The sequence below is a fragment of the Bombina bombina genome, chromosome 3, assembly GCF_027579735.1.
Source record: "Bombina bombina isolate aBomBom1 chromosome 3, aBomBom1.pri, whole genome shotgun sequence".
NCBI lineage: Eukaryota > Metazoa > Chordata > Amphibia > Anura > Bombinatoridae > Bombina > Bombina bombina.
Window position 1 is genome coordinate 1,195,604,577 of NC_069501.1, and position 23,487 is coordinate 1,195,628,063.

At 38.1% G+C, this 23,487-nt stretch overlaps 1 protein-coding gene across 1 annotated transcript in view; it reads right to left on the minus strand.

The window, feature by feature from the left end:
- The window catches only part of LOC128654621 (N-acetylated-alpha-linked acidic dipeptidase 2-like), a 223,263-nt gene that overhangs the window by 12,297 nt on the left and 187,479 nt on the right, over window positions 1-23,487 (minus strand). The window contains exon 19 of the mRNA XM_053708628.1: window positions 2,357-2,438. Coding sequence (XP_053564603.1) covers window positions 2,357-2,438 — 82 coding nt within the window. The remainder of the gene's footprint in view (window positions 1-2,356; window positions 2,439-23,487) is intronic.

Here is a 23,487-nt window from a genome sequence, read left to right on the forward strand (position 1 = left end):
AGCCTAATACCCGGCAGTGATGCATCTGATCTGATTTGTGTGGCTAAGGGCTCGACCGCTAGAGCAAACAGTAAGGGGGAGAGAGGGCACCCCTGTCTGGTACTGTTCAAGATTTGAAATGGGGACGACCGAAAGCCTAATCCCCGGACAGTAGCTGTCAGGCGGAATATAGGGCTTGGATAGCCTTGCAAGTTGCAGGAGGGAAATTAAAAGCTCTGAGGGTTTCCCATAAATAGGTCCACCTAACCCAATCGAACGCCTTCTCGGCATCCAAAGAGATGACCGAGAAAGGCTTGTTCATCGTAGTGGATTCGCTCACAATGTTGATGAGACGCCTTGTATTGTCTGGTCCCTCGCGATTATGGATAAATCCCACCTGGTCTGGGCTAATCACGTCTGGCAATAACTTGCCTACACGGTTTGCTAGAATTTTAGAGTAGATTTTGACATCAACATTGATCAGGGAGATCGGCCTATAGCTAGAACAAAGTGAGGGGTCCTTATCCGGTTTGGGCAGCATAATAATGGCAGCTTCCAGTAATTCCTCCCTGAAAGTGCCTTCTTTTCCCGCTAGGGCAAAAAACCTAAGCAGGTATGGGGAAAGTTCATTAGTATATATCTTATATAGTTGGGCAGGGAACCTTAAAATGCTTCAGGCGTTTTATTTTTTGTTTAACCTCTAGTAATGAGAGTGGGGCTGTGAGTGAATCTTGTTGCTCTACTGTGAGTTTAGGAAGGTTCAGAGAAGACAAGAATAGCCTAATATGTGAAGATGTAGGCGTTGGGTTTTCCACTTTTTCTATATTGTATAAGTGACAATAGAAGTCGGCACAACATTCCCCGATTAGGGAGGGTTTCTTATATGTTTTGTTGTTGTGCCTAATTTGGGTTATGCGGGAAGTACTATGTTTATGTCAAAGTATGTTAGCTAGCATGGTGTTGACCCTATTACCCTTGTGATAAAAAATTTGCTTTAACTTGGTGAGGTGTTGCTGGGTCCGGCGTAGTTCCAACGCATTGATGTGGTCCCTAACCACAGAGATTTGCTCTGAAATAACCCCTGAGATAGAAGTGCGATTAGCAGCTTCTAAGGTCCTAAGCTTAGTGTGCGCTTGCGCTAGTGTCAAACCAGCTAGCTTCCTCAGATGGCTCTGCTTATGAATAATAAGACCCCTGACCGTTGCTTTGATAGCTCCCCAAAGGATGTCGTCTGGTGTCTGTCCGTTGTCATTTTGGCCAAGCAGCTCCGTCAAGTCACATCTCAGTTCTTCCCTAAATTGGATGTCTGCTAGAATATGTCTTGGGAGGGACCAAGTAGATCTGGTTGATGATTTGTCTGCAGGGTATAGGTCGACCTTGACTAAGTCATGGTCTGACAAGGAGCTGAGACAGATCTCAGAACGGGAGGCCAAATCTATAGTCCCTACTTGACAGAAGATATGATCTAACCGGGAGTATGTCTTGTGTGGGTGCGAGTAGTGAGTGAAGTCTCTCTCTCTGGAGTGCAATGACCTCCAGATATCAAAGTGACCATGGTGGACCATTATGGTCCGAAAATGGGCAGAGGTATGAGCCACTTGAGGGTGGCTTCTGCCTACACTAGCAGTCTTACGGTCCAGTTTAGGATCCCATGTCATGTTGAAATCACCTGCCAATAAGACCCTTCCCTGCCTGTATTTGTCAATTAATTTGAGGATCTTACGGAGGCACGCAGGTTGGCGGGAATTGGGTAAATATATAGAGACCAGTGTATGGAGTACATGATCCAGTCTGCAAACCAAAATAGAGTATCTTGCCTGTGGGTCTGTGATTGCCTGTATCTGTTCATAAGCAACTCTATTATGTAGTAATATAGCTGTGCCCCTGGCCTTCTTAGGGAAAGGGGAATGCACCAGAACTCTGTAGGAGGCAGAGTGAAAATATTGGGGAGAGCCCGCCTGCCAATGAGTCTCCTGTAGGAACACTACATCTGGAATGTGGAATTTGAGTTCACGAGTCAGGAGGCTCCTCTTAAAAGGGGAGTTAAGGCCCCTTACATTGTGGGTGAGAAGTCTGAGGCAGTTTGCCATCTGGAAGTGTGAGGGGGGGGAGGAGGAAAGAGTGGGGGTGGAGGGGGGTCAAATTGGGTTGTAAGTTGTGAGGCGCTGTATTGAGGTATGAGGTAGAATTAGTCCACCTGGGTGGAACCCTGGAGTGGGCTTCCTATGTGGGGGGGAGCTAAGATAAGAGTGTCAGCAGGAAGGACTGGAATTCCCGGCCCCACCCCATGTGTGTAAGGAACGAGTCATGTGGGTATGATTTAATTTTAAATAATAATAGGGCATGAAAATAAATTAAATAAAATGTTTGAACTTACTCATTCTTGTCAACCTGTTCAGCTCTTCTGTGGAACTCATCTGACGTTTCAGTAAAATTTTTAATGGCAGAAAACAAAGAATCTAAAACATATAAAATATATATTAGCCAATGATCAATACAAAAACATTACAGTGATATTAAACATCTAGATAATCTGTACAAATGAACTAGATTTAAACAAATATAAATGCGTTCAAGCCCCTCATGTAGCCTTTATCAAAGATGATATAAGATATTTCTTTCATGTAATTAGCAAGAGTCCATGAGCTAGTGACGTATGGGATATACATTCCTACCAGGAGGGGCAAAGTTTCCCAAACCTTAAAATGCCTATAAATACACCCCTCACCACACCCACAAATCAGTTTTACAAACTTTGCCTCCTATGGAGGTGGTGAAGTAAGTTTGTGCTAGATTCTACGTTGATATGCGCTCCGCAGCAGGTTGGAGCCCGGTTTTCCTCTCAGCGTGCAGTGAATGTCAGAGGGATGTGAGGAGAGTATTGCCTATTTGAATGCAATGATCTCCTTCTACGGGGTCTATTTCATAGGTTCTCTGTTATCGGTCGTAGAGATTCATCTCTTACCTCCCTTTTCAGATTGACGATATACTCTTATATATATACCATTACCTCTGCTGATTTTCGTTTCAGTACTGGTTTGGCTTTCTACAAACATGTAGATGAGTGTCCTGGGGTAAGTAAGTCTTATTTTCTGTGACACTCTAAGCTATGGTTGGGCACTTTTTTTATAAAGTTCTAAATATATGTATTCAAACATTTATTTGCCTTGACTCAGGATGTTCAACATTCCTTATTTTCAGACAGTCAGTTTCATATTTGGGATAATGCATTTGAATCAATCATTTTTTCTTACCTTAAAAAATTTGACTTTTTCCCTGTGGGCTGTTAGGCTCGCGGGGGCTGAAAATGCTTCATTTTATTGCGTCATTCTTGGCGCGGACTTTTTTGGCGCAAAAATTTTTTCTGTTTCCGGCGTCATACGTGTCGCCGGAAGTTGCGTCATTTTTGACGTTCTTTTGCGTCAAAAGTGTCGGCGTTCCGGATGTGGCGTCATTTTTGGCGCCAAAAGCATTTAGGCGCCAAATAATGTGGGCGTCTTATTTGGCGCTAAAAAAATATGGGCGTCACTTTTGTCTCCACATTATTTAAGTCTCATTATTTATTGCTTCTGGTTGCTAGAAGCTTGTTCACTGGCATTTTTTTCCCATTCCTGAAACTGTCATTTAAGGAATTTGATCAATTTTGCTTTATATGTTGTTTTTTCTATTACATATCGCAAGATGTTCCACGTTGCAACCGAGTCAGAAGATACTTCAGGAAAATTGCTGCCCGGTGCTGGAGCTACCAAAGCTAAGTGTATCACTTTTGGTATCTGTTCCTTCAGCTGTTGTTTGTATTAAATGTCATGACAAACTTGTTAATGCAGATAAAATTTCCTTTAGTACTGTTACATTACCTGTTGCTGTTCCGTCAACATCTAATACTCAGAGTGTTCCTGATAACATAAGAGATTTTGTTTCTAAATCCATTAAGAAGGCTATGTCTGTTATTTCTCCTTCTAGTATACATAAAAGTCTTTTAAAACCTCTCTTTTTTCAGATGAATTTTTAAATGAACATCATCATTCTGATACTGATAATGGTTCTTCTGGTTCAGAGGTTTCTGTCTCAGAGGTTGATGCTGATAAATCTTTGTATTTGTTCAAGATGGAATTTATTCGTTCTTTATTTAAAGAAGTATTAATTGCATTAGAAATAGAGGATTCTGGTCCTCTTGATACTAAAACTAAACGTTTAAATAAGGTTTTTAAATCTCCTGTAGTTATTCCAGAAGTGTTTCCTGTCCCTGATGCTATTTCTGAAGTAATTTCCAGGGAATGGAATAATTTGGGTAATTCATTTACTCCTTTTAAAACGTTTTAAGCAATTATATCCTGTGCCATCTGACAGATTAGAGTTTGGGACAAAATCCCTAAGGTTAATGGGGCTGTCTCTACTCCTGCTATATTTTTAGCGGATGTTGCTGCAGCTTCAACTTTTTGGTTAGAAGCTTTAGCGCAACAAGTAACAGATCATAATTCTCATAGCATTATTATTCTATAACATGCTAATTATTTTATTTGTGATGCCATCTTTGATATCATTAGAATTGATGTCAGGTATATGTCTCTAACTATTTTAGCTAGAAGAGCTTTATGGCTTAAAACTTGGAATGCTGATATGTCTTCTAAGTCAACTTTGCTATCCCTTTCTTTCCAGGGTAATAAATTATTCGGTTCTCAGTTGGATTCTTTTATCTCAACTGTTACTGGAAGGAAGGGAACTTTTTTACCACAGGATAAAAAATCTGAGGTAAATTTAGGTCTAATAATTGTTTTCGTTCCTTTCATCACAACAAGGAACAAAAGCCTGATCCTTCATCCTCAGGAGCGGTATCAGTTTGGAAACCTTCTTCACTTTGGAATATATCCAAGCCTTATAGAAACCCAAAGCCAGCTCCTAAGTCTCCATGAAGGTGCGGCCCTCATTCCAGCTCAGCTGGTATGGGGCAGTTTACGTTCTTTTCAAAGAAATTTGGATCAATTCCGTTCACAATCTCTGGTTTCAGAACATTGTTTCAGAAGGGTACAGAATTGGCTTCAAGTTAAGGCCTCCTGCAAAGAGATTTTTTTCTTTCCTGTGTCCCAGTAAACCCAGCAAAGGCTCAAACATTTCTGAAATGTAATTCAGATCTAGAGTTGGCTGGAGTAATTATGCCAGTTCCAGTTCTGGAACAGGGGCTGGGGTTTTATTCTATCTCTTCATTGTACCAAAGAAGGTCAATTCCTTCAGACCAGTTCCGGATCTATCAATATTGAATCGTTATGTAAGGATACCAACATTCAAGATGATAACTGTAAGGACTATCCTGCCTTTTGTTCAGCAAGGGCATTATATGTCTACAATAGATTTACAGGATGCATATCTGCATATTCCGATTCATCCAGATCACTTTTAGTTTCTGAGATTCTCTTTTTTAGACAAGCATTACCAGTTTTGTGGCTCTACCGTTTGGCTTAGCATCAGCTCCAAGAATTTTTACAAAGGTTCTCGGTGCCCTTCTGTCTGTATTCAGAGAACAGGGTATTGGTATTTCCTTATTTGGACGATATCTTGGTACTTGCTCAGTCTTCACATTTAACAGAATCTCATACGAATCGACTTGTGTTGTTTCTTCAAGATCATGGTTGGAGGATCAATTTACCAAAAAGTTCATTGATTCCTCAGACAAGGGTAACCTTTTTAGGTTTCCAGATAGATTCAGTGTCTATGACTCTGTCTTTGTCAGACAAGAGAAGTCTAACATTGATATCAGCTTGTCAAAACCTTCAGTCACAATCATTCCCTTTGGTAGCCTTATGCATGGAAATTTTAGGTCTTATGACTGCTGCATCGGACGCGATCTCCTTTGCTCATTTTCACATGCGACCTCTTCAGCTCTGTATGCTGAACCAATGGTGCAGGGATTACACAAAGATATCTCAATTAATATCTTTAAAACCGATTGTACGACACTCTCTGACGTGGTGGACAGATCACCATCGTTTAGTTCAGGGGGGGAAGCTGTGTGGGGGTTTCTGACAGCACAAGGGGTTTGGGAATCTCAGGAGGTGAGATTACCTATCAATATTTTGGAACTCCGTGCAATTTTCAGAGCTCTTCAGTCTTGGCCTCTTCTGAAGAGAGAGTCGTTCATTTGTTTTCAGACAGACAATGTCACAACTGTGGCATACATCAATCATCAAGGAGGGACTCACAGTCCTCTGGCTATGACAGAAGTATCTCGAATTCTGGTTTGGGCGGAATCCAGCTCCTGTCTAATCTCTGCGGTTCATTTCCCAGGTATAGACAATTGGGAAGCGGATTATCTCAGTCGTCAAACGTTGTATCCGGGCGAATGGTCTCTTCACCCAGAGGTATTTCTTCAGATTGTTCAAATGTGGGAACTTCCAGAAATAGATCTGATGGTTTCTCATCTAAACAAGAAACTTCCCAGGTATCTGTTCAGATCCCGGGATCCTCAGGCGGAGGCAGTGAATGCATTATCACTTCCTTGGAAGTATCATCCTGCCTATATCTCTCCGCCTCTAGTTCTTCTTCCAAGAGTAATCTCCAAGATTCTGAAGGAATGCTCGTTTGTTCTGCTGGTAGCTCCAGCATGGACGGATTCTTTTTCGGATGGCCTCTTGCCAACTGTGGGCTCTTCCGTTAAGACCAGACCTTCTGTCGCAAGGTCCTTTTTTCCATCAGGATCTCAAATCTTTAAATTTAAGGGTATGGAGATTGAACGCTTGATTCTTGGTCAAAGGAGGTTTCTCTGACTCTGTGATTAATACTATGTTACAGGCTCGTAAATCTGTATCTAGAGAGATATATTATAGAGTCTTGAAGACTTATATTTCTTAGTGTCTTCTCATCATTTTTCCTGGCATTCTTTTAGAATTCCGAGAATTTTTTACAGTTTCTTCAGGATGATTTAGATAAAGGTTTGTCCGCAAGTTCCTTGACAGGACAAATCTCTGCCCTTTCTGTTCTTTTTCACAGAAAGATTGCTAATCTTCCTGATATTCATTGTTTTGTACAAGACTTGGTTCGTATAAAACCTGTCATTCAGTCAATTTCTCCTCCTTGGAGTTTGAATTTGGTTCTGGGGGCTCTTCTAGCTCCTCCTTTTGAACCCATGCATTCATTTGGACATTAAACTTCTTTCTTGGAAAGTTTTGTTTCTTTTGGCCATCTCTTCTGCCAGAAGAGTCTCTGAATTATCTGCTCTTTCTTGTGAGTCTCCTTTTCTGATTTTTCATCAGGATAAGGCGGTGTTGCGAACTTCTTTTGAATTTTTTCCGAAGGTTGTGTATTCTAACAACATTAGTAGAGAAATTGTGGTTCATTATGTCCTAATCCTAAGAATTCTAAGGGGAAATCATTGCATTCTTTGGATGTTGTTAGAGCTTTGTAATATTATGTTGAAGCTACTAAGTCTTTCCGAAAGACTTCTAGTCTATTTTTCATCTTTTCTGGTTCTAGAAAAAGACAGAAAGCTTCTGCCATTTCTTTGGCATCTTGGTTGAAATCTTTAATTCATCATGCCTATGTCGAGTCGGGTAAAACTCCGCCTCAAAGGATTACAGCTCATTCTACTAGGTCAGTTTCTACTTCCTGGGCGTTTAGGAATGAAGCTTCGGTTGATCAGATTTGCAAAGCAGCAACTTGGTTCTCTTTGCATACTTTTACTAAATTCTACCATTTTGATGTGTTTTCTTCTTCTGAAGCAGTTTTTGGTAGAAAAGTACTTCAGGCAGCGGTTTCAGTTTGAATCTTCTGCTTATGTTTTCATTAAACTTTATTTTGGGTGTGGATTATTTTCAGCAGGAATTGGCTGTCTTTATTTTATCCCTCCCTCTCTAGTGACTCTTGTGTGGAAAGATCCACATCTTGGGTAGTCATTATCCCATACGTCACTAGCTCATGGACTCTTGCTAATTACATGAAAGAAAACATAATTTATGTAAGAACTTACCTGATAAATTCATTTCTTTCATATTAGCAAGAGTCCATGAGGCCCACCCTTTTTGTGGTGGTTATGATTTTTTTGTATAAAGCACAATTATTCCAATTCCTTATTTTTTATGCTTTCGCACTTTTTTCTTATCACCCCACTTCTTGGCTATTCGTTAAACTGATTTGTGGGTGTGGTGAGGGGTGTATTTATAGGCATTTTAAGGTTTGGGAAACTTTGCCCCTCCTGGTAGGAATGTATATCCCATACGTCACTAGCTCATGGACTCTTGCTAATATGAAAGAAATGAATTTATCAGGTAAGTTCTTACATAAATTATGTTATTTGGTGTAGTAAGTTTTTTTGCTGCCTAGGTAGAGATAACTAATATCCTCCATAAGCCTAACCCAGTAATTGTATATGCCTCATGTTTTCAGAACACACGTAGTTAATTAACTCTTTCCTGCCTGAAATACATAGTAGTACATAGATCCTTTTGTGAGTCATGTGCAGAATGTATTCGTTATCCCCTTCTTTGACCCACATATAAGGCAATCAGACCTTCCAACTGTCCCTATTTAAGAGCGAAGAAATAGAGAAAAAAGTAACACTCTTTTGGCACAAATTTATTGTAGTACAATATTTTTCAAATTGAGAAACATTCTCCATAATAAAACTTAACTTTTATAATACAATGTAAAATAAGTAACACTAACAGCAACTGCAAAGTAAACCAGGTAATTGTATTAGTTACTGAAACCTACAATGTATACAAAGATTTCACAAATTAACTAGATGCCCATTGTGGTGCACAATTTGAGTCAAAAGAGATCCCTAAGTAAAACAGGCTATGATTGCGTGAAACCCAAATGATATTGGGAAGATTATTGGATTTATCCTATTCTCTCAATCTGTGTGTAACCAAAATTTGTATACAAAAAGGTCACAGGCAAAGTTCTCCTCTACAAAGTATAGCCATATAACACCCAAAATTATTGTGTGTACTACCTAGGTCCTTCCTGTAAGCAAAATCCTGACTCGCATTTCACCTACTGCTTTTTCAAAGGCGTATTGACTCATACCTTAATCTACCAATCATCTTCCACATACAGGACACACCTTCCATGACTTTAGGACTTATTCCATGTTATCTGCACTAGCAATATTTGCAGGATGGAATAAAGCAACCAATGCATCTCTATGCTTAGATCCATAATACCCACCACCCATTTTCAAATAGATTAGTTACTGATTTATTCTAAAAAGCACAAATGTTTCCTATATGTGGTGGCAAAGGATCTTCGCATAGAGTGATGGTAATCATTATCCATTTGAATCTTCTATTCCAACAATATGTATTCTCTCAGATGACTGGGACCCGCCTCCCCATCATGCCTTCATACCTGACCCAAACAGGATCTACACATCACAACCCAATTTGTTCATTTACAAAAAGATCATGCATCTGTATGTATGTATCAAATATCAACCGTAATCCACTATCCTACAACACTGTCCATCCAGTTAATCCTATCATTTCATCATATGTCTTTATTAATCAAATATTCAAGCGACATAGAAACTAGTCCAATAAGTTAATTTAGGTTCTGTGGACACTGCACAGCTGTCCAACAGAGCTTACAGAAATAAACTAAAGACAATTTGTTAATTTAGTTTTTTGAGGGTGAGGGAATTCAGACAGACAATCCACTTTCAGTCTGTAATAATAATTCCTCCAGAGCTAACCCCCACCCCGCATCAATTCCAAAATAAAGCATTTTAATTCAGGTTAACTCATTTTTTACACCTTGCATGATCTTTTGCACTCTCTCTAATATTGCAAATATAATCACTCAGGTGTACTCTGTTCTTTCAAAAAGATGATAAAAGTCCAGGATCCCAGATTACGCCTGGAAATTTTACTCCTGGCTAATAGGAGGATGCAAAGATTCCAAAACTCCCAGACCCTTGAAACCCCTCCCACCTTACTGGAAACTAGTCTTGTCTTTAGGGGTTAAGAAGGGAGGTGTGCTAGGTGTTTGTAAGAAGGGTGCTCAGATCGATCTGAGGCCCAGTTTTCCCTCTGAGAGCTACTGTCTGGAGAGTAGGATGTCAACACCCTATGTGAGGCCTGCCACATGTGTCATTGGGACGGGTTCCTAGCCTCCTCCTGTTGGTTTGACATTATATGCTATATATTTATATACTCTGCTGTCATGGGTACAGCACTGGATTGGCTACCTACTGGAAGCAGTTCATGCTGCTTATGGTAAGTCCAGTAGTATCGGTGCCTATCAGGGGTTGTTATTGGCACCTGCTTAGCATATAGGCTATTAGGGTATATTATGGGTATATCATAGTTTGAGGACCATTATGCCAGTTATTTTAGGCTTGGGAAAACAAGTACCTTATTTCACTCTTTAGTAGCCCTTGAGGTATGTTAAGTATTTATGTTAGCGCATTCTTATTTATTGTTAGTGCATGTCGGATTGTTAATGAGATTCCAAATTCAAAAAAGAAAACGGAGCACTTCCAAAGATCCTAAAATATAACTTTTATTGTCAAAATTCATAAAATCCATATGGTTAACAGGCTACAGCAAAAAGTTGGGAAGGATGGCAGGTCAATCCCTAGACCCACGTAATCGTAGTGTGGTCTATTAGCCATACTGGCCCAAATTTAAATAATGCATCCGCATTTGATTGGATAAAACACAACCTGAGATTTAACCCATTCGCCTTCCACATATTGTGATTGTATAATCATGCAGTGTATACAAAAGAAATTAACATAGAATAAAATCATGATTGAAAAACGTTTTAATCTACATTTGTACAATTCGAATTCAAACTAGAAAAATGAGACATAATATGGAACATGCAGAGGAATTTAGAAAGAGATCTTAAGTGAGTTTATATGCGCTTATATACATACATCCAAAGAAGGGGGCTTATACAAATTTATTTGGTGCAAAAAGCCTGCATTGCATTGTACATTGTAAACTGCTTACAAAAGACTTTTTATTTTTGCCACCATGATTACTATCGATGCTTTTACTCTACTTAAACATTGTTCATCAAGAACCAGGGGATAACGACGCAGTTTTCAACCAGTGCATAATGAGAACATAAGATATATGAAGTATAATGTGCCCAGTATATACACTACTGGATTCATTGATCCCAATGTGTAAATGATTGCATATATTTACATAAACAGTAAATAAGGAATGGCTATTGAGTTAAATATGTACAAATTTCAGAATACAATGTATCATATACATGTTACCAAGCACATCATTTGAGATTTTGAAATTAAAGTCTAAACTTGTAGCCTAAAATGAAAAAAAATATATATACTCATTATAAAGATGAGATAATACTTAAAACACGAACATGTCTGTGTGTGTATATATATATATATATATATGTACGGACTCTTCTGCATATACTTGGGAGAGTGTCCGGACGCACATGCTCAAAAAACAGCCAGATTACGAGTTTTGCGTTATGAGTATAACGCTGCTTTTTCCCTAATGCTGCTATTACGAGTCTTGTAGGTATAGGTGTACTGCACACTTTTTTGGCCCTCACGCAATGTCAGTATTGCACTTTTAAAAAAGTAATTTTTCAATGGGACTTTCATAGTGCTGGTGTTTCGAGTTTTGCCTGGGAATAGCCAATAGGATAATTTCTTTTTTTATTTTGTGTAATTTAGTGGGGGTTTTTTATTTAGATAAATGTATTTTGTTAATTTAATTTATTTAATTTTATTGTAATGTTAGGTGTTAGTGTAACTCAGGTTAGGTTTTATTTTACAGCTAGCTTTGTATTTATTTTAACTAGGTAGTTAATAACTATTTACTAACTAATCTACCTAGTTAAAATAAATACAAAGTTAGCTGTGAAATAAAAATAAAACCTAAGATAGATACAATGTAACTATTAGTTATATTGTAGCTAGCTCGGGGTTTATTTTACAGGTAAGTATTTACTTTTAAATAGGAATTAGTTATTAATAGTAAGTTTTATTTAGAATTATTTTAATTATATTAAAGTTAGGGGGTGTTAGGGTTAGGATTAGATTTAAGGTTACTTTAGGGGTTAATATATTTATTTAGTGATGTGGGAGGCCAGAGGTTTAGGGGTTAATAACTTTAGTATAGTGGCGGAGGCGACGACATTGGGGGCGGCAGATTAGGGGTTAATAAATTTATATGGGGTGGCAGATTAGGGGTTAATAAATGCAATGTAGGGGGCAGCAGATTAGGGGTTAATAAGTGTAGGTAGGTGTCGGCGATGTCGGGGGCGGAAGATTAGGGGTTAATAAGTGTAATGTAGGTGTCGGCGATGTCAGGGGCAGCAGATTAGGGTTGTTTAGACTCAGGGTTTATGTAAGGGTGTTAGGTTTAAACATACATTTTTTCCTCCCATAGACATAAATGGGGCTGCGTTATGGAGCTTTACGCTCCGCGATTGCAGGTGTTAGGCTTTTTTTAAGCCGTATCTCCCCATTCATGTCTATGGGGAAATTGTGCACGAGCACGTCAAAACACCGCTTGTATTTGGGTGCGGTATGGAGCTCAACGCAACCATATCGCCTGCACAAGCCGTTTTTTGAAAACCTGTAATAGCAGGTAAAGGTAAGTGGTGGAAATAACTTACAAGTTATTAGTGAGCCAGCCATAACGCAAAACTCGTAATCTGGCTGAGAGTATTTTTGCCAGAAATGAATGACGTCATACTCGGAGTTAAGACCGTATGATACTCTGGTTTTTAGCCTTTGTATACAGAACAACTCCCCATCTACACCTCTACTTTTTTTTTTTTTTTTTTTTTTTCAGAATAATGTAACATGTTAGCATTATTGGAATACAGACAGCATGTGACATAACATTATAATTGACAATATGCATTCCTAAATAAAAGAGAAAAAGAAAAGAACATGATAAGCAATTATTATGCCTAGTACTCTAATCACCTCCAAAATGAACAATGAGGCCACTCTTGGACCTCCGCACTAAATAAAACAAGATAGTGGAGGTTGATACCAACAAAGGAGACCACTTTTGAGTCTCTAATGAAAAACACACCTTATTTTCTGTTTTTACTGTAACACCTAACAATTGCTACACTCAAAGATGTTAGATAACTTTGAAACTAATTAGCTGAAACATCACTCAGGGCATAGCTGAAGTTATAATTGATAACTGTAGGAGGAATACTACTAGACAAGAAAGGGCTATGTATGAAAGTTCATAACACAGTACATATTAATACATGCTTAATATACTATGCATTTGCATCAAACAATCACTATGAATAGTAAGTAATTAAAACTGCTTCTGTCCCTGACGTACCCTACTTATCTTAGACAATCATGGTTGCATTACTGCCATATAATATGCACTAAGTTACAGCAATATGAGAGTAAGGTCGGTCAGTCTGCTATATGGGGAGAAGATTACTATGTAGCTTATTAGCAACTACAAAACCATATGAGATTACAATTATTGGGGGACTCATGTGGCGTAGTAAGATCAAAGCATTATAAATGCCCACTATATAATGATAATGTCATAAGAATGTCTGCCATAATGGGTGAAATCCACTGAGGACAAAAGAGTAACAAACGCTATAGAGGTGAATTTTGCAGACTGACAATCCCCATTTTATATTCAGCATCTGCCGTTAAGGGTAATAGACAGATACCCAAAGGAGCATGTAATATTATATTAACCCCTTTTACATTCCTAAAACAGGTGTGTGCAACCAAACAAAAAATCATAAGGAATATGCAAAGGTTTACAAGTCCAGCCCAAAGTCCAGGAGAAGTAGGGAGTCCGTCAGAAGAGAAGGGGCCAGCTGTGGTAGTTTACCCTTATGACCAAGTTATTAGTAGCATGAAAAGTGTCTTACCGGTAAACATATGGGCAACTCCCTAGAGAAGTACCAATAAACCCGCAGCAAGCCAGCAAAAGCAATTAGCTCAGGGAGTATGGGGAGAGTAAGAACTGCGGAAGTTTTAATGGGTGAGGTCTCCCGGTATGTGCACCAGCCATTCTGGGTACAGTGTCAGCAACATAAATAAAGACAGATGTCCACTGAAAAATTGAACTTAAGTTGCAGATCTGTGCCCTTACTGTGTATGACTTTTCACGTATAACAGTGTTTGTACAGGATGTAAGCTACCTGCGTTAACCGCAACAGAGGTTCCAAGTGAAGAGATGCAGCATTCCAAAGAGAGGGGCAGGCACACCCCCCCAGGATCCCAGCAGGGCATCGGTGGGATCCGCATCCATAACAGCTGCGACCGGTACAGACCTGCCAGTCTACGGCAGGGTTGAGAAGTAGGGCAGCAGTCTCCAGAAAATAAGCCAGTCGCTGTTCCTAGTAACTTAGTGTTGCTGCCGACGCCGCTCTCAATAGCGTGAGAGTGAGGATCTGCAGAGTTAGTGGCATTCATGATCGCTAGTTGGAAGCTGACGTATCTCCCCCACGGTCTTGCAGGAGTCGGGACCTTCTCTCCTACTGTGAAGCGCTTGGAGTCCTGCTGAGTGTGAACGTCTGAGGGTTGTTCCCCTTTACCTGATGGTAAGTTAGTGGAAAGGCCTTTGCTGTTACGACCCGCCAAGGCTGTAGCAGCTGCAGGAGTGGCATAAAGGATTGTCTCCGTCTCAGTTTCTGCAATTGGATTTAAAATTGGGTAGCTTAATTTTAATGATGGCCCTTGCGGTAAGCGGTTTGGAGGTAAACTAGCAGTTGTCACCTCAGTATCACTATGCTTTGTCGCAATAATAGATATGGCGCATGGGGCCTCGAGGGTGACAGCATGAATAGATTCACCAAGGCTTTCATCAATTAGGGTAAGATGATATAGTAATAACTTCTCCAGCTCTTGAAGGATCTGCATCTCCGCGTGTGCTATGTCTGGTGAATAGAAGTTAGCAGTGTCAAAACAAAAAAACAGCGTATAAGCTGCTCATACCCGTTCAGAGATTTACGGGGGGGGGTGTTGAGGACTGCTCCTTATGAGAGTTGCCACAGGCCTCAACGCTCCGGATCGGCAATCTGGTGCAAATTTCAGCTCAATCTGGTGTCTATAGATTCAGTACACTCTGTGAAGTTCAGAGACCTTAGTTAAAAATACAGATGGCTTCATAAACTGCTGATAGTTGGCAAATTATCTGCATTTCTCACGCAGCTACCGATATTGCTTCCATTCAAGGTGCTGCCCAGAGACACGCCCCCCTACACCTCTACTTTTCGTAGTAACTGTTTCGATGATTGTCCATCTTAGTGATTGACTCTCTTTATTGTGTACAGATTTAAAATGTTGTACTAAGGGAGTAGTCAGTTTCCCTAGTTTGATGTTTGATAAATGCTCACGAATTCTATGTCTGACCTCCCTGGAAGTGAGGCCTACGTATTGTACCTTGCATGTCAAGAGGTTTATAAAATAGGTTGACCTGCAATTAGTACACATTTGATGTCTGAAAGATTCACCTGTTGAACAGCTTGTGAAACCTTCCTTCCTAGCTATAAAGTCACAAGCTTTACATTGGAAATAGCTACATTTAAAAAACCCTTTGTGTTGTACCCATGAGCTTGCTCTTTCTAGTTGTGGTTTTAGTTGTGTGGGTGCAATCCTATTTCCTATTGACATCCCTTTTCTAAAGGCATGTCTGCATTTCTTGGGAGTGAAGTCTGCAAACGGATCATCAGCTTTGAGTATACTTAGGTTTTTCTTGATGATATCACAAATCTGGTGAAATTGGTTACTATACTGAGTAACAAAATTGACACCATTAGTATTCTCTAATCCTTTCGTGTTTTCAGTAAAAAAATTCTATACCAAAAATTCTGATCTATTCTTGTCATCAATTTCTTGTCTTGTTCTTTCTATATCGTTTGAATTATAGCCCCTCTCTAGAAGTCTTTTGGTAAAATCTCTTGCATGTCTATTGTAGATGTCTCTATTAGTGCAGTTTCTTTTTAATCTTATAAACTGCCCCCTCATGACTGAGTATAACACTCTTTTTGGATGGCAGCTACGGGCATGCAAGAGGGTGTTGCCTGATATCGGTTTTCTATAGACCTCAAGGTCTACTTTACCTGTCATGCTCCCTTTTAGATTTACATCTAAGTAATTTATTCTTTCAGTTCCAAATTCAAATGTAATTTATTGCCTGCTTCATTGGTATTGAGGCCATCCACAAATTTCTCCGCCTCTGTGCACCCTCCATCCCAAATGGATAATAAACGCTACGATCCTTCTTAGGGAAGTTACCTCCATAGATGTGGGACAGCTCCCACCAGCCCATGAACAAATTTGCGTCGGAGGGGGCAAAATGTAGATTAAGAGGTTTTTCAATCATGGTTTTACTCTATATTAATTTCACTTGTATACACTGCATGATTATACAATCACAATATGTGGAAGGTGAATGGGTTAAATCTAAGGTTGTGTTTTATCCAATCAAATGTGCATTATTTAAATTTGGGCCAGTATGGCTAATAGGCCACACTATGATTACGGCTACCCAGCCGAAATGCGTCAGTGGGTCTAAGGATTGACCTGCCATCCTTCTCAACCTTTTGCTGTTAACCATATGGATTTTATGAAGTTTGACAATAAAAGTTATATTTTAGGATCTTTGGAAGTGCTCAGTTTTCTTTTTTGAATTTGGAATTTGCTCAGGATACACAGACAGCACTCCAGTAAGACCTTACCCCAAGCCCGCAGTCACCACTCCCACTACCTCCCATGTGACCGGAGAGCCGGATATGTCACCCGTTGCAGGAAGCAGCTGAGGGGAGCTAACGGACGGAGAGACGGCATTGCAGGGCGCCTGCATGGATGCAGTAACCTCTCCAGAAACCAAGTTAAAGCAGCAAGTGCTAAGGACGGAGGAGAGGGGAACCAGCAAAGTGCCGACGGTCCATGAGTATTCTGTGCCCCCATTTGAGGTTAACCAGTGTGAATCGTTTGAACACATAGCGAAGGAAGATAAGTAGGTAGTGGGAGTATTTTGAGAGTTGCGAGAGTAGCTGCGGATGTTAAACATATAAGTGTATGAAAAGCAGGTGCCAACTTAAAGCTTTGAATTGGATTGTTAATGAGGCTTCTGTTTTTGGTCTTCCTTACGTATTTTTTTATAAATTCTACAATTTTTATGTTTTTGTTTCTACTGAAGCAGCCTTTGGTAGGTAAGTCCTTCATGCAGTTATTTCTGGGCATTACATATTATTGTGTGTATATATATATATATATATATATATATATATATATATATATATATATATATATATATATATATATATATATCTATAAATAAAAATAAAACAACTAATCCTATATATTTGGAATAGTATAAGTCTGGTCTCGCCTAGATTTCTTGTGAACACCACAGCTTGGGAATTAGTTCCCAGGAGTAATGGATCGTGAACTCTTGCCACCTTTGTGAATGTAAATATAATTGTTTTATTGCCTGATAAATTCATTTCTTTCATGGTGGTGACAGTGCAACCAGCCCCCACCCAATTATTTTCTATTGTGATTGTTTTATTGTGGCAGCAGTTAAAGCATGCACCTCTCTTTTCCCTGCTCCTTTTTATAGCTCTTATGTTCTTTTTTCTACCGTCTTCTTTTCTATCTTAGCTATATGTCAGAGTAGTTTCCAGTAAGGCGGGAGGGGTTTTAAGGGAGTTTTGGGATCTTTGCCTCCTCCTAGGTGCAATGAGTATAATTTCTAAGAGTAATGGATCGTGGACTCTCACCAACATGCAAGAAATGAATCGGGTAAGAATAAATTATATTATTTCCCTAGTAGACATAACTATATATCTCATATTGCATGAGCATTGTAAGCAATAAATCACATTATTTATCCTACAGGTAAATCTACCCCCTATATGCTTGATACCATTGGGAAAGGCTTTACATTAATGATATAGATACAAAAAGAGCAAAATGCACATATATGTGTGCCTACTATGGTGGTTTCCTTTTTTGTCTTGTTTTGGATAGCTGAAATGGCTCTTTGCCTATTAATCCTTTTGGAGACCTTCACCAAATTATCTTAATATAATCTCCTATAACTTTACCAAATACAGAAGAAGCCTGTTGCATTACTATTAAAGGAGCTGACAAATCTCACTTCATTTTCTCCTTGTTTGTTATCCTTTATTTGAGATGTTAATAGATTTTGTCTAGGGGTGTGTAATGCTCGTTACTTTTATCATCAAATTGTCTTTGTTTTCTTGGTATTCTTTGTTGAAAGCTAAACCAAGGTAGGCTCATATGCTAAATTACTAAGCCCTTGACGGTTTTGTCAGTGCATTTTGACATTTCTTTGGCAGTGCTAGTTTATGTGTGCCATATAGATAACTCTGTGCTCACTCCAGTGGAGTTATTTATGAATCAGCCCTGATTGGCTAAATAAAATGCAAGTCTGTCAAAAGAACTGATCTAAAATCCTGCATCAAAAAATAAACACATTGTGCTGCTTTTTGTGTATAACATCATACAATCAACTCTATTTTCGTATGCATGTGTGTATTTCTATTAGGGTATTAAGTATTTTGTCACAACCTCGCTACCTTTTTGTTTGTGAGGAAAAACAGTGAGATCTGTAGGGCGGAAATATTTAGATAATTACACTTGGATTTGAGAGAACATTTTATACACACCCATGGAACATCTATTGTCAGCCCATTTTACGATAAAACAACAATTATGCTTTGTATTTTGTATTTATAAGTATGAATTTCTATGTTTTTTGCACATCCAGTGCACTTAAATTACAATGTATGTTGTGCATATTTATTCCTGTGTAATTTACATACAAATTTTACGATTTTTAGAAAATACGATTTTTGGTGACAAATTTTGCTATGATTTTTGATGCAGCTTAGCAATGCTTTTTTTCCTGTGTATTTATGTCTGAATGGTTCAATTATTCATTTTGTAAGGATTTTTAAATTACGATTTTCATTGTGTACTTTTGTAAGGTATCTTCTTCCCATACGAAAATGCAATATACGCCCCTTGGCAAGACGCCCTGTTCTCAGGGTAAAAAGTGTCTTTACATAATTGCACCAGTGAAATAGAAGTACTGGCGAGCATTCTTAAATAATCTCGCCAGCACAGAGACCTTTAGAATCAGATAATCAGGCCCTTAGTCTTAAAGGGACAGTCAACACCAACATTTTTATTTTAAAAAAAGATAGATAATGCCTTTACTACCCATTCTCCAGCTTTGTACACCCAACATTGTTATATTAATATACTTTATAACATTTCTAAAATTCTGCCTGTTTCTAAGCCACTACAGACAGCCTCTTATCACATGCTTTTTTATTAGCTTTTCACAACAAGAGACTGCTACTCCATGTAGAAAAAATTGTGCTCACGCCCATGAAGTTGTGGCTGACACTGCACTAATTGGCTAAAATGCAAGTCAATAGATAATAAATAAATAGCCAGGATCAGGGGGCTGTCAAAAGATGCTTAGATACAAGGTAATCACAGAGGTAATAAGTATATTAATATAACTGTGTTGGTTATGCAATATTGGGGAATGGGTAATAAAGGGATTATCTATCTTTTAAAACAATAAAATTTGGAGTAGACTGTCCCTTTAACCTTAGATCCTTTGCCTGTACATTCAAATTCGAAAATCTTTAACTTTTTCTCCTTATCCTCAAACATTCACCAGTTGGTAATGCTTATTTAGTTGCATAGTAATGATTACTTTCAAATCTCAATAACGTGTTTCTGGGTGTTTTTTCTATATAGATTAGCAACCAATTGACCCTTGTCACCTCTTGTTATTTTCTAATCCAAAAGCTCTATTGAACTATAATTAACATTCAATTCATTAGTGCGCAAAATTTGAATAAAGTCCTGCAATAAATCCAGTTCTCCTTTCCATAATATGAAAAGGCCATCTATGTAGCGTAACCTCGCTTTAACCAACCAAAATAAATATTCGTGTAGGTGGGACTGTTCTATCTGGAGAATAGTAATTATATATAGCCACATATATGAGATCCATATACACAGCAGTGATTAACCCTTTATGTTATACACAAATATTTAGAAGTATGTTTGCATTTCACGAAAATAAACCATAATTAAACAACATGTTGCCAAAGGAGGAATAGGGTCCCATACTATACCCAAAGTTTTTTCCATCAAGAAATATCTATTATTATTATTATTATATTTAAAATAAATAAATATATTAAATACAGAAATACATTTCAGGAACTACAAACTAGGATATCTGTTTTTATTTTCTTAGAGTAACTCCTTTGACATCTACTTGAGCCGAGTACATAAAACCAAGTAAATACATTTTTCATGTAATTATATCTTTTCATTCTGTTATGAAAGTGAAGAACTTAAAGGGACATGATTTTTTTTTCTTTATTTCTTTCATGTGAAGCATGTTATTTTAATCAACTTTCCAATTTACTTCTATTATCTGATTTGTTTTGTTCCCTTAATATCCTTTGTTGAAAATGATACCTAGGTAGACTCAGGATGTGCCGATTGGTGGCTGCACATAAATGTCTCATGTTATTGGCTCACACAATGCATTCATCTACCTCCCAGTAGTACATTGCTCCTTCTTCAACAATACCAAGAGAATAAAACAATTTAGATCATAGAAGTTGTTTAAAATTGTATTCTCTATCTGAATCTTGAATGAAAAGTTTTGGGATTCATATCCCTTTAAATGAATTTAAAATATATAGCTAAATAAAATAAATGCACCATATCAATTTAATCCTGATATTATTTAGTTAAATATTTTTCTTGTAGGAAAAAGGTTTGAATCAACCAGATATATTTTTCTTCTGTAAGCCAATGATAATAGACATTTATATTCAGCCTCCAATCAGCAGCTAGAACTTAAGTTCTTTGCTGCTTCTGAGCTTACATAGATAAGCCTTTCAGCAAAGGATAACAAGAGAAGGAAGCAAATTAAATAATAGAAGTAAATTGGAAAGTTGTTTAAAATTGTATTCTCTTTCTGAATCATGACGGTCTAATAATGACTTTACTGTCCCTTTAACATGACATATACTGAGGATGCACAAACTCTGAATAAGCTTTAGGGGGCAAGTGTCAATGTGCTAATATGAAAGAAAAATACATTACAGGCATCTAAAATAAGCATTGGGGTCATTTCCTGCCATGTACATTGCTGCATATAAAGAACTGCAATCATAAATATTGATGTATTGAGCAAAAGGTCACTGCATAGGTTGCATATCATGAACATAGTTATCAGGCTTGTAAAGAAGGGAACTGGATGTGCACACAATTACTTATTAGGATCTACAGTATATACTTTCTAAGGTTCTTTTTTAAAAGCATTTTTTCATACTTCATCATACCTTTGTGTTCCTTTTTCTGCAGTTAAGAGGAACACAAGAAAAAATATACAAGAAGTTTATTCATTTGCAAGGATTGTTGAGTAGGGTAGGGATATAAGTAAGGGAATTTAGCACTCTTAAAAGGACATTAAACCCAATATTTTTCTCTCATGATTCAGATAGAGAGTACAATTTTAAACAACTATCTAATTTACTTCTATTATCTAATTTGTTACATTCTCTTGGTATCATTTGTTGAAGGACCATCAATGCACTAATGGTTTCTAATTGAACACATTGGTGAGCCAATCACAATCGATATATACATATATATATATATATATATATATATATATATATATATATATATATATATATATATATATTTAATTTTGGGTTTCACGTCCCTTTAACTATCTTTATATATCCAAATGCAAAAATTGGAAAATTCTTATTGTAGTATATACACCATCCCAGAAAAGTTAGTTCAGTTTAAACGGTTTTTATACCAAAATTCAGTGAATTTTACATATATATTCCCAACAGACACATATTACAGTCCTAATGCTGAGAAAAATACAGACAGTGTTTGGAGCTACGAAACTATGGAAATCACAGACCCCAACAAATTTTCAGAAGGGTTAACATCAGTTCCATAGCCAACTAGGATCTATGTTGTTTCTTTCATTGGGATCCAAACACATTACAAGTGCAAAGTCAATTCACGTGTAACATACACATCATACAGTCACGGTGTATGCAGTAGTACACACAGAGAAGTACCTGATATTTGTCAATGTTAGTACAGCAACAACTCACAAAAATTACAGACCCCACAAAAGTATTAGAAGGGTTAATGTCTGCTCCGTATCTATGCTAGTGTCCTTACATAAAGCCAAACACCTCACACGTGGAAAGTATATAGAGACATCCAATGCATAAAGATATTTCAGAATCTTTACAATAAAACTCGTCAGGTACTCTAAAATGTCTGGAGTGGGCATACAATCCCAATGGTATTCCACATCTAGCGGCAAGCAAAGTTAATGTTTCTCTCAAATGTGTAGTGTTCCCAAAGTAAAGTGCTAATAAGTGGTGCTGTTATGGTAAAGCTTTTAGATGAAACAGAGAGACGCCAATACTTGCGTGCATTTGGCAGCTGTAATATCCATCAAACAGGCAATTCCTCTTTAATGCACTCGATCTTCCTATTAGCTCCTTATATTAGTATACATGCTTTCGCATCTTGGCTTAAATCTTAGGTAAGAAAAGCCGGCTACAATACTTTACAAGTTGAGGAAAGTTAAGATTTGGTCCGTCCAACTCCCAATCTGGACAATCCGTCCAATGCCCAACCTAGACAGTCTCTGGCATTCTTATTCATTCTCACACATACTAATGGGATAATGATTAGCCCTGACAAAGCCCCTGCAATAGTTTCCGAGGGGGTGAAACATGTGTTGGCTATTGGACGACTACAGTCACGTGTAGTAGGTGTGAAAGATACAAACGCCATAGACTGTCTAGCTCGGGGCGTGGGACGGATTGTTCAGATAAGAGTTGGACGGACCAAATCTTAACTTTCCTCAACTTGTAAAGTATTGTAGCCAGCTTTTCTTACCTAAGATTTAAGCCAAAATGTGAAAGCATGTATACTAATATAAGGAGCTAAGAGGAAGATCGAGTGCATTAAAGAGGGATTGCCTGTTTGACGGATCTTACAGCTGCCGAATGCACGCAAGTATTGGTGTCTCTTTGTTTCACCTAAAAGCTTTACCATAACAGCACCACTTATTAGCACTTTACTTTGGGAACACTACACATTTGAGAGAAACATTAACTTTGCTTGCCGCTAGATGTGGAATACCATTGGGATTGTATGCCCACTCCCGACATTTTAGAGTACCTGACAAGAGTTTTATTGTAAAGATTTTGAAATATCTTTATGCATTGGATGTTTCTATATACTTTCCACGTGTGAGGTGTTTGATTTTATGAAAGGACACTAGCATAGATACGGAGCAGACGTTAACCCTTCTAATACTTTTGTGGGGTCTGTGATTTCCGTGAGGTGTTGCTGTACTAACATTGACAAATATCAGGTATTTATCTGTGTGTACTACTGCAAACACCGTTACTGTATGATGTGTATGTTACATGTGAATTGACTTTGCACTTGTA